This window comes from Fringilla coelebs, assembly GCF_963513975.1.
Source record: "Fringilla coelebs genome assembly, chromosome: 5".
Taxonomy (NCBI): Eukaryota; Metazoa; Chordata; class Aves; order Passeriformes; family Fringillidae; genus Fringilla; species Fringilla coelebs.
This window is the reverse complement of record NC_140033.1, coordinates 1,666,083-1,678,664: the sequence shown is the minus strand read 5'-3', so window position 1 is coordinate 1,678,664 and position 12,582 is coordinate 1,666,083. Positions and strand designations below refer to the sequence as shown.

At 45.1% G+C, this 12,582-nt stretch overlaps 1 protein-coding gene across 1 annotated transcript in view; it reads left to right on the top strand.

Annotated features, from left to right (window-relative positions):
• Positions 1–9,380: 9,380 nt before the first annotated feature.
• LRGUK (leucine rich repeats and guanylate kinase domain containing) overlaps positions 9,381–12,582 on the top strand; it is a gene marked incomplete at both ends in the record, with an annotated part of 51,349 nt that continues 48,147 nt past the window's right edge. Inside the window, 2 exons of the mRNA XM_084206485.1 lie at positions 9,381–9,581; positions 10,957–11,052. Of these exons, the coding sequence (XP_084062611.1) occupies positions 9,381–9,581; positions 10,957–11,052 (297 nt within the window). The remainder of the gene's footprint in view (positions 9,582–10,956; positions 11,053–12,582) is intronic.

Genomic DNA, 12,582 nt, shown 5'->3' with positions numbered 1-12,582 from the left:
CTGGTGGTTTGTCTGGCTGTTTTTAAGAACTGTCATTCCTGAGGTGTTTAAAATCCTTTCCAGGCCCAAATTCAGTGTTCTCCAAGGCTCCATCAGTGTGGAAATGATTTTCTGAGCCACTCAGTCCAACCCTCAGCTACCACAGACCAACTCTCACCATCCATGTAAGGCACAAAACCCGTCAGTTCTTGTTGTCAGAACCTTCCGAGGTTTTCCCCCTCCTTTTATTCATAATCTGATTTTTTCTCACGTCAATATTGGTCATTAACTGCAGGAGTTCCTCCCTTTCCCTGCTGGGTTTGCAGGAGGGAGGGAGAATTCCATGAGGGATGGTGGTGGGATGTTCCTGGGATCACAGATCTGTGTTCACCTGCTCAGACACAGCCACTGGAATGCTGGATGCTCCCTACCAGCACTTTGGGAAAGGGAAAAGGAGCTGCTCAGGACAAGGAAATCCCATTTGAGACCCTTTGAGTCCAGTGTGGGACTGATGTCTGAGGAGCTCTGAATTCAGGCTGGGCTGCTGTGGTGTGCAACTGGTTAATTATTGATTTCTTAATAATCTGAGGCTCTGCTTTGCTGATCCCAGCCTTTGCAGTCCACGTTTCCCACCCACCCAGCAGCTGTGCTGGTGGGGGCCAGGACAGATGGGATAAAATCAGGAAAATCTCTTCTTTGGGAGTAATTTTGAGTCTAAAACAAATTATTTAAACTTGTTTTTCCTGAGCTGCTGCTCACGTTGTCTGTCCCAGAGCAGCAGGGACACTCAGGGACTCACCTGCAGCAGGTGGAGAACAAAGAGAAGATTTTGCAATTGAGGTAATTAGAGTTTGCAATTAACTGGTGTCTCCTCAAGAGCTCAGACTCTCAGTCCTCTTCACGAGGGAAGTGAATATTCCAGGGTCACACCAAGGAGAAAGGCAGGAGCGGAGTGTGGAATGTGGGAATCCAGACCCCACCACCTCCTTGCAGCCCCCACCAACATTCCCTGCTCCAGCTTCCTCTCTGCACCACGAGAACCTTGGGCTCCGTGATCTTAGAGGTCTTTCCCAACCTTAACTCCAAGATTCTCCCTTGCAGCAGCACCTCAGAATCCTCATCAGAGGATCCTCATGGAATATTTTTTTCCTGGGGAGGTGGTTTTGGAATGCAGCGCGTTTCCTTCCCACCACGGATGTTGTGATTTTTGAAGCAGAGGAATCAGGTTGTTTATCACAGAGAATTGTTCAGCCTGGAGAAAAAGAGGCTCAGGGGACACCTCCTCACCCTCTACAACTCCCTTACAAGAGGTTGTAGCCAGGTGGGATTTGGGTTCTTCTCCCCTAAGCAACAGGAAACAACCTCAGGTTTTACCAGGAAAGGTTTAGATTGGAAATGAGGGAAAAGTTCCCCTTGCAAAGGCTCTGAGGGTTGGTGTTTGTTTCAAATCCTCCCTGGGTGTGGGGGAGAGATTTTGGGAACAATTTTTGTTTACAGAGCTGGGCTGTGGGTAGAGACAAGCTGTCGTGGTTGGGAGTAAATAACTCCTCAGAGAGCCCCTCACCATGTCCACACCCCCTCAGCATCCCCCTGCAGCCACACTCCGGGGCTCCCTCTGGGACAGGAGGGTGGCCCTGACCCACCAGGGCTCCTGAGGTGTTTGGGAAGTCCCCTGAGGACACTTTTGGTGTTGGTCCTGGGCCGGGGTCTCTGTGCAAATCCCAGATGGGATGGGGCTGCTGGGAAGGTGCCTTGAGCTGTTTGATTTTCCAGCACCAGCCTCATTCCATGGCTACGGCAATGGGAAGATGCCAGCAGCTCCCAGCCAGGCAGCAGAGCAAGAGCTCAGTGTCACAGCTCACTTTCACAGTGTTCTGGGCAGTCCCACAAAGCCAAAGCACAGGGACAGCAGCTCCATCCAGCCACTGCCAGCACACGTCCCTCTGGTTAAACAATGCTGCTCATTGCAGACACAGCCCCTGCTGTGAGCCTGACCCACAGTGCCCAGAGCTCCCTTATCCAGCCCAGAGCTCCCTCACATCTCACTGGATGAACTCTCCTGCAGCTCAGGAATCATTCCAGACAAGCATTAACGCCCAGGCCATTGTTCTATTTGTCCTCCCTTTTCTGCTTCTGACATCCTTGTTCTGCTGCCCAATCTCATGGCTGCTGCTCAGCTCCAGTCACAGCTCTGCTGTCTCTGAGGCCTGCCTTTGCAGCTTTCCCAAATCCCTCTGAATTGATGGATTCCCACAGGTTTGGGCTGAGCCCCACAGTCCCTCGCTGGAGCTCAGGTGTCCTCGTGGTCCTGTCCAGCCTCATCAGGCTCTGGCTGTCCTGGATTTATCAGTTCTGAGGGATGGAACAGAAGCTCAAGGCTCCTGAAAGCACCAGCCCTTGGGAAACTTTTCTGCCCTCCCAGCACTGATTTTTCCTTTCCTGCTGTCTGGTTCCTGTTTGTCCATCCCAGCCTGTGGAAATCAGTCACATGGAGCATTTATAACACATTTGCAGTGGGAGATGGTGAGATGGTTTCCCACAGGGGAAAAAACACAAGAGGATGTTGGAAACTGTGCAAAAATCCCGGGAACATCCCTTATCTTTGACCTGAGATCTGCAGAGCCCAACCCTCCCCAGAGCTGCCCTGCAGGAGGGACCCAGTCCTCGCTCTGGGATCTCTTAAAGAGCACAGACCATCTCCAGTTCTGCATCCAGTGCTGGGATCAGCAGGAGAGGGTCCAGAGGAGGCCCTGGAGCTGCTCTGGAGCCAGCCTGGGAGAGCTGGGGGCACCAGGATCCCCGCTCCTTTGTGTTTCCCTCCTCTTCTCCCTCCCCCTGGCAGGGGCAGGGTGCCACGGGATGAGCTGAGGCAGCCCAGAGGGGATCTGGCTGTGCCAAACCCATTTCATGCTGCAGCTCAGCAGAGGAAATTACAAACACCAAAGTCCAAGGCCAGAACAGTCCAATTTTCTTCCCTGATTGCCACTGTGCCTCAGCTTAGCAGAGTAAATAATGAACACGGATGCAATGAACTTCCCAGGAAATCACTCCTGATGAGTTTTGCACAGGTCATCCAAGAGCAAATTTAATGATTATATGCTGGCTGCAGCCACCTCGGGCTTTTTGTTCCTGGCTGGGTGGTTGGATCCAATCAGCAAAGGAAGGAATGCAAAACAAAGCAGAACACCTCATTGCTGAGCATGCTCCCTGCTCAGTGCAAAAGCCAGAATTGAACTGCAGGGCACGGGCAGCTCCAGCTCGGATTAGGATGGAATCCCAATTTCCCAGGCAGGAATGGAAGAACAGGGCCAGTCCACCAAGGATTGTGTCCTGGAGAGCAGTGTTGGCTTCCCAGGATCTCAGCTTCCTTTGGAATTTATCATGTTTGGAGCACAGAGTCCTCAGGGCACCACACTCAGCCTTGGACATCCAGGCCCAGGCTGCTCCTGGGACATAATGAATTCCTGGAATGACAGCACAGGCAGCTTTGTGGCCAAGGTCTGCAGTGGTGAGCGGGGCATGTGTATCACGGGGATCCCAAAGCCTCAGGATGGGTGTGCAAGCGGCCACTGGTGGGATTTGCTGTGTCTCAGCTCTGTGAAATGATTCCTTTCCACTGCCAGCAGAGCTCCCTGCTCGTCTGTGAGCAATAGATGTGACACTGCTGCAGTGCTGATTTCCTCCTGGCACCTCTTCCTGCTCCCTGTCTGAGGGCCCTCCCCTCCACTGCCACCACGGCCAGAACGAGATTTGCAATTATGATTCATGAGAATAAAACAAAACTGCTGCAGTCAAAGACAAAGAGAGAGGAAAGGCTCCCCAGCAAAACTCTCCAGCCAGAGCTGTCTGTGAACGGCTGGTGATGAGGCTGGGGGGGACCTTGATATCCATGGGGGCTTCATCCATCCATCCCTCCAGCCATGGATCCCATCCATCCATCATCCATCCATCCATCCATCATCCATCCATCCATCCATCCATCCATCCATCCATCCATCCATCCATCATCCATCCATCCATCCATCCCTCATCCATCCATCATCCCTCCATCCATGATCTATCCATCCATCATCCATCCATCCATCCATCCATCCATCCATCCATCCATCCATCCATCCATCCATCATCCCTCCATCCATCATCTATCCATCCATCATCCATCCATCCATCATCCATCCATCCTTCCATCCATCCATCCATCTCTCTCCTCTCCACACCTGTGTGTGTACATCCAATATATTAATTTATATCTGCCAGCCAGGTTTGTATCACCCTTAAACAAGAGGATAAAAAAAGGGACAAAACCCTTTGGAGAGGATGTGCTGGAGGCTGACACTCAGATATGAAAGGAACCAGAGCAATTTGCTTTTTTTTCCACCTTTCCTATTGTGTCTGGCTCAGGCTTCAAGATCGTGGCATAATTAAAACCCAGTAAAGATGATGAGGCTGTAAAAAGGAAATTGTGAAATCCTCGTGAACATTTACAGCCCCCACGGAAACATTTCGGGTTTGTGGTCTGGAGAAGTATTTCCTTGTCTCTTTAAGCACCAGAGGAGCCCTTCCCTGGAATGATTCCTGGCAGAGCCGCCAGCATTTCATGGGGCTCTACAAAACAGAGCCTGCAGGTTTGTCTGTGAGCTGCTGTGTCCTGCAGGGTCAGGTCAGGACAGCAGAACGATTTGTGGGAAGGGCTGGAGCAAGGGAACAGAATCACGGAATGCTTTGGGTGGGAAGGGACCTTAAATCCCACCCAGTGCCACCCCTGCCATGGCAGGGCCACCTCCCCCTGTCCCAGGCTGCTCCAGCCCCAGTGCCCAGCCTGGCCTGGGACACTGCAGGGATGCAGGGGCAGCCCCAGCTGCTCTGGCAATCCCAGCCCAGCCAGGAATTCCTCATTGCCAAGATCCCATCCATGCCTGCCCTCTGGCAGTGGGAGCCATTCCCTGGCTGCTGTCCCTGCAGGCCTTGTCCCCAGTCCCTCTGCAGCTCTCCTGGAGCCCCTGCAGGCCCTGGAATGTGCTGGAAGCTCTCCCTGGAGCCTTCCCTTCTCCAGGGGAGCATTCCCAGCACTCCCAGCCTGGCATTGGATCCATCTCCTCTCCAAGACATTCATGGCCCCAGGGGCTTCACTTGGAATCTCAGGAAACCATGAAGGGTCTCCCTTCCCTTCTCATCTCTCTTCTCTCCCCATTTTCCATAAAATCCCTGGGGATGGATTCTGAGTGTCCCAAATCCCAGAGTCCCAGAGCAGTTTGGGTGGGAAGGGAGCTCAAAGCTCATTCCAGGGACACCTCCCCTATCCCAGGATGCTCCAGTCCTTCCTTGGACACTGCAGGGATGCAGGGGCAGCCCCAGCTGCTCTGGCAATCCCAGCCCAGGCAGGAATTCCTCATTGCCAAGATCCCATCCATGCCTGCCCTCTGGAGACAGGAGGAGAGGGAACAGCCTCAGGCGGGGCCAGGGCAGCCTCAGGGTGGATTTTGGGAAACAATTCCTTCCCCAAAGGGGTTGTCCAGCCCTGGCACAGCTGCCCAGGGCAGTGGGAATCCCCATCCCTGCAGGGATTTAAAATCCACGTGGATGTGGCAGTGCTGGAACAGCTGGACTCGAGGATCTCTGCAGTCTTTGCCAACAACTCTGTGATGTCCCGAGCCACTCTTGACCCCTCACCCAAGAATTCCCAGATTCCTGCAGGGTGCTGCCAGCTGTCCCCTCATGGGGCCTTCTCCCCGTTCCAGGCAGCCACCTCTGATGTGACACAGACACTCCTGCCACCAAGCCCCCAGTGGAAAGTTTTGGGCAGGTTCAGCAAGAAACACAAGAAACTGATGGGAAACAAGGACACCCAAGCCACGGGCTGCAGGGAGCTGATTTGTGCAGCTTGGATGTGCTCCCAGCAGCAATCCCGGGAGCACAGCCCCAGGAAGAAGCTGAAGGGAAGGTGACAAATAAATTCCCACCTCTGCCCCACCACGGTGAAAGCTGGACCTGCAAACTGAGTTTGATGGGATTTAGGTTTTCTGCTTTCCACCTCGCTTCTCTTCCTTCTCAGGAGCATTTGGAGTTTTTTCTTCTTCTTCTCCTTCTTCTTCTTCTTCTCCTTTTTCTCCTTCTCCTTCTTCTCCTTCTTCTTCTTCTCCTTCTTCTCCTTTTTCTCCTTCTCCTTCTTCTCCTCCTTCTTCTTCTCCTCCTCCTCCTTCTTCTTCTTCTTCTCCTCCTTCTCCTTCTTCTTCTTCTTCTCCTCCTTCTTCTCCTCCTTCTTCTCTTTCTTTTTCTCCTCCTCCTCCTTCTTCTTCTTCTTCTCCTCCTCCTCCTTCTTCTTCTCCTCCTTCTTCTTCTTCTCCTTCTTCTCCGTCTTCTTCTTCGTCTTCTTCCTCTTCCTCTTCTCTTCCTCTGCCTTCTCCTTCTTCTTCTTCTCCTTCTTCTCCTTCACCTCCTTCTTCTTCTCCTCCTCCTTCTCCTTCTTCTTCTCCTTTTTCTCCTCCCCCCCTTCTTCTTCTCCTCCTTCTCTTTTTCTCCTTCTTCCTCTTCTCCTTCTCCTTCCTCTGCCTTCTCCTCCTCCTCCCCACTCCCAGCTGGGTCCTTTTATTGCCTGGATCTTCCTGAGTGAGTTTGTGTGTGACTTTTACAAGAGCACAAATGAGGGCTGCCCATAAGTTTGCACGTGGCTCAGCTGTGGGAGCTGATTGTTTCTATAATTGAATGGTAAATCGATGTATTTAAGGGCAGTGTTTGCCATTGGTGCTCCTGAGTAGGAAATGCTCCCTCTGTCAGTAGTGGGGAGGTTTTATGAGGACAGTAACTGCAGATTTACAGCTTCAGCTCTGGGGTTTGGGGTTATTTTAATGGCCATTCAGTGTTTGCTGCTCCAGAGCCAGGAGAATGTGGGGAACATTTCACACCAGAGCCAAGGACAGAATATTTGGGGAAACATCTCACCCATCTGCATCCTATTGATGCCTCAGGGTTTAGCCTTCATATTTTTCACATTCTGTGCTGCTTTAGTGTGTGGGCTTCATATTATGGAAAAGGATTGTTCTGTCTGACTGAGCTCTGAGAACTTGCTGACACTTCATGTGGAGCTCAGACTCACACAGGAATGCAGAATCTGGGAAATAAGGAAGCTGAAACCCAAGGCATCACCCCCCAAGCCCAGTCCCAGACAGGGCTCCCCTTCCTTGGCAGGTTTTCTGTCCTTCCTGAGCTCTCCAGCCTTTCCCTTCGCTGCCAGGGGCTGCTCGGTGCAGAAGGAATAAATCCCATTAAGGGCTTGAACATTTATGACCAGAGAGATAATAAAAGGAGGTGATTTGGGGTGGCTTTATTGCACTTATCATAATGTTTCCCTGAAGCACAGAGATAAAAGTCAGCCAGCAATGTCCATGAGGGGTTTTTATATCTCCCTCTTTGTTTTTTTCTCAGCAATAACCACCTCATTCAAAGATGCTGTCACTTCACCAGCAGTGGAAATTCACTGCAGTAACCCCAGCCCTGATATTAAATTGTTTCACCACGTGGATAAGTTCTTTCCCCGTGTTTATCTTGCAGGGATTTGTATTTGGAGACGTCTCCTCCTCCTTTTCCCCTTTATTTTCTGCCTTTTCATCCTCAGTTTACCCCATTCTGCAATGAAAAAAAAAAAGAAAAAAAGGTGGATGTTAGACCCAAAAACTCAAATATCTTTAGCACCTTGCTGTCTGTAAGAGACACATGCTATAAGAACAGGACAACACACAAAGATAACTCAAAAGCTGTAATTTTGCTTTCCCCTGCTGTGACAGTCTCATCTCTCATTATTTCCCAAAAATCTGGCTAAATTATATAGATTCCCACCCCCCAACAGCTCTGAAATTGTACCTTTCTCTTAAGGAAAAGGAGTATTCCACCACCAAATATGGAGCATTAATGGTGTGTCCTGAAAGAAAGTATAGGAATAGAAATCTAATTGATATTTCTCTGTGTGTCTAGATAGATAATTAGATATTGATAGATAGAGATAGATAGATAGATATAGATAGAAATAGATATAGATATAGATATAGATAGATAGATATAGATAGATAGATAGATAGATAGATATGGATAGATAGAAATAGATATAGAAATAGAAATAGATATAGATATAGATATAGATATAGATATAGATAGATAGAGATAGAGGTAGATATAGATAGATAGATAGATAGATAGACAGACAGACAGACAGATAGATAGATAGATAGATAGATAGATAGATAGATAGATAGATAGAAAATTAATATTCCCAGGTCTGCTCCAGTGCAATTGGAGGCACAAAACTCACTTCAGGTCATCCCTTCAGGCAGGAGAAGAGACCCAGCCATTCACTGATTCCTAACAAAAAGTGGTTTCCCCCTTCCATCTTTTTGCCCTGAAATCCCTCTTCTATGCTATTTTTGGCCCTTCCCAACGGGATGTGTGAAAAATGTGTCTTTTACGATTGGCTTTGTTCACACAGGTGAGACATGGCACACCTGGAAAGCATTCCTTCCTCAGGGGTGTCAATTTTTGTTAATTCCAATAAATGCTAATATGCAAATTGGGCTTCATAAGGGTCTGGGTCACCTTATGGTTGACCAAAACCTCTTTGGTCACCCTGCACACACGGAGGTGGCAGTAAAGGCTCTGTCCTTGCCAGAGAGTGTTTGTGCACCTCTTTATCTCCTTAAATTGGCACATTTATAACTGTGAAGAACGCCAACCGCTTGTCTTTTAAAATTTTAAAAGTTTAATGATAATAAAATGGTTATAAAAATAGCAACGTACTTGGAGTAAGAATAAAATGGACAATTTGGATTAGGACAATACGAGACAAGAGAAACAAAGACTTACAGATGTCCAGGTACTTTTTGTGGGCAAAATAAGCCTGAAAAAGGCCCACGTTAACACAGGATTAACCCTTAAAAACAGAGGATTAACCCTTAAAAACAATAACCTGTCGCATATTCACACACCTCACCTATGATGCATAAATTTAAACACAGGATCCTGACTGGGCAGGTCAGCTTCTTCCTCTGAATCCTGACGGTGCCTTCAGGGCTGAGCGAGGCAGGAAGAAGTTCATTTCTCCTCATAATGGGGCAATAAATTCTCTTTCTTTGAAAAATTCAGGTTCCTGTGGATCATAAAATAGGCATTTTTCACAATAACATTTTTAAATTTGTTGCGCACCTCGAGGCGGGAGCGAGGCCAATGGCTGCCTCAGAGAGGCGAACTACAACTCCCGAAATGCTCCGCGGCGCTGAGAACTACAAATCCCACACTGCCCCGCTGCAGGCTCTGCGCTCCTATTGGCTGGCGGGGCGGTTGGCGCTAATCACCGAGCCTTTCCGTCTCCATGGCAACGCGTAAACAAATGGCTGCGGCCGGGCAGGACGCGGGGGATGGCGCCGGTAGCGGAGCTCCCTCCGCCTCCCCCGTCCTTATCCCAGCTCACGGCGGGCGGCCAGGAGAACGAGACAGAAGACAACGTCGGAGAGCCGCTCCCCCCTCCTTACATGTCGCCGGAGTCCCTGTCCGAGGATGAGCAGGAGGAGGAGGAGGGCGAGGAAGAAGAGTCGGAAGAAGAGTCGGAGCGCTCAGAGGTTCGGTCCGGGGGTCCCCGGCTGTCAGGGGAGGGGTGTGTGCACGGCAGGGAATGCTCTTTCCCCCCTCGGTGTGGATTTTGGGGGAAGAAGGGCGGCACCTCTCATTTCTGCCTTTTCAGGGTCCCTGCCATCCCCCGGCGGTGCCCAGGGTCCTCCGGGATTGTGCCTCTCTCTCTCAGAATCAATTAGATTGGGAAAAAAAACTTGCAAAATTTTCAGTTCCAACCACTAGCCCAGCACTGCCAAGTGCTCCCGGTCATTTAAGATTAAGGATGAACTGGCACAGGTATGGCCAAATTAACCCAATTTCTTGCCTAAATTCCCAGCCCGAGCTTCAATAAAGCCCATGGACAGGTGGGAATTTTCTCTCCCTGCCCTGCTGTGCTTTCAATCCCACCACCACACAATATCACCTCGGATCTTGCCTTGTGGAAATTATTCCTTGCTATAACGTGTAGGTGCTATAATGCAATTTTTCTGTTGTTTATCTCAGTCCCTGTTGGACTGTGCTGTTTCCTGACCCAGAGATGGGGCAGCTGAGAGGTGTTTTAGAAACTTTTATTCCATTTTCAGTCTCATGTGAAGGGTGAGACAATACAGATGTTATAACTCACCCCATCACAATCAGAAGCCAATTATTTCTTAATTCCAAGACACTGTAAGTGTTTCTTGGTCTGTCAGCTTTACCCACACCATGCTGAAAGTGCTTTAAAGCCAATCATCTAAAATTACCCCTGGTGGGTCCCACTGCAGTGCATCTTTGTCAGTTCTATTTCTCCAAAGGATCCAACAATCTCCAACCACATTCCAAAGCAGCAAAACACAGGAGAAGCAATCAGATAATATTGTTTTCCTTTTCTCTGAGGCTTCTCAGCTTCCCAGGAGAGGAATCCTGGCAAAGGGAATTTTCCAGAAAATGTGACTGTGAGACAGCTGAGGGAAGAGATGGGAATCTTGCCTCCATGTTTCAGAAGGCTGATTCATTATTTTATGATATATATTAGATTAAAAGAAAGTGATATAATAAAGAAAGAGAAAGGATTTCATCAGAAGGCCAGAAAAGAATGAATAATAAAATCTTGTGACAGGGCAGAGACTCTGACACAGCTGGGCTGGGATTGGCCATTAATTAAAACCAATTCACATGCTGGGTAAACAATTCTCCAAATCACATTCCAGAGGAGCAAACAGAGAGAAGCTGAGGCTTCTCAGGAGAAAGATCCTGGCAAAAGGATTTTTCAGACAATATGTCAGTGACAAAGGACCTTTATCAGCCCTGCTCCCCCCGAACCCCAGCAGCCTCTGGGTCCCCCCAGGTGGGATCTCCCCTCAGCAATCTCCCCTAAATCCATTTCCCTTCCTGCTGTTCCAGGGGGTGCTGGATGCAGACACGGCTGCTGAGGGGCTCCACACCTTCGGCTGCTCTGCCCCCGGCACTGAGTACGTTTATCTTCACCTGTCACTGCCAGTGAGTACCTGCAAAAAACATCACTGGAAGGGGCTTTGCTGCACAAATATTCCCTTTTTTGGGGTGTAAAAATAATATATAAAATATAAAATAGATATAAAAATATAAAAATAAATTATATTTAATAATATGTAATATTATATATATAAAATAGATATAAAATTATAAATATCTATTATATATAAACATAAATTATACAAAATATTATGCATAATAGATATAAAAATATAAAAATAAATTATATTAAAAATACATATAATAATATCTACACAAAATAGATATAAAATTATAAATATATATGATACAAAATATTATGTATAATAGATATAAAAAATTACAAAATAAATTGCATATAAAAATACAAATATATAATATATATAATATTATATATTAAATAGATATAGAAATATAAAAATAAATTCTATATAAAATATAAATATATATTATATATAATATTATATATAATATTATATATAATATTATATATAATAGATATGTAAATATAAAAATAAATTATGTATTAAAATATAAATATATATAATATCTAATAGTATATATAATAGATATGAAAAATTAAAAATAAATTATGTATTAAAATATTAATATATATTATATACAATATTATGTATAAAATCTATAAAAATATAAAAATAAATTATGTATTAAAATATAGATATAGATTATATACCACATTATATATAAAATAGATATAAAAATATACAAAATAAATTATAGATAAAAATATAAATATATATAATGTATAGTGTTATAAATATAATAGATATAAAAATTTAAAAATAAATTGTCTATAAACATATATATTATAGAATATTATATATAGAAAAGATATACAAATAGAAAAATTAATTATGTCTAACAATATACATATATATGATATATAAAATATATCATATTATATATAATAGATATAAAATATAACAATATATATATATAAACATATAAATATATATTATACAAAATATTATATATAAAATAGATAAAAATATAAAAGATAAATAATATAAAAAATAGATTTATATCTTATGTATAATATTATAGCTATAAAAGAGATATAAAATATAAAAATAAATTATATGTAAAATATAAATATAGATATAACATTATTTGCCTTTTTTCAACAGCAAGTAGTTGGGAAAAAGAAAAGCCTTGTTAAAAAAACAGATGCCAGAGGCAGATTTTTGTCACTGCCTGTTTCATGTGAGGGTTTTTGATAAGATTCAGAGGGGCTCCTGCTGACTGCCAGAGTGGAGAGTTGGTTGGGCTTTTTTTCATGTAGTAGTATAAGCACGGAGATACTTTAATTTTGATTTATTGTTATTATTTTATTATATTTAGATTGTTATAGCTATTATGTTTATACTATTATATATAATAATATAATAAATGTTATATATAATAATATATAATATTTATATATTATATGATATAATTATATACATATTATTATATCATATTATATTATAAATATATTATAAATATATTATTAATATAATATAATATAAGTTATAG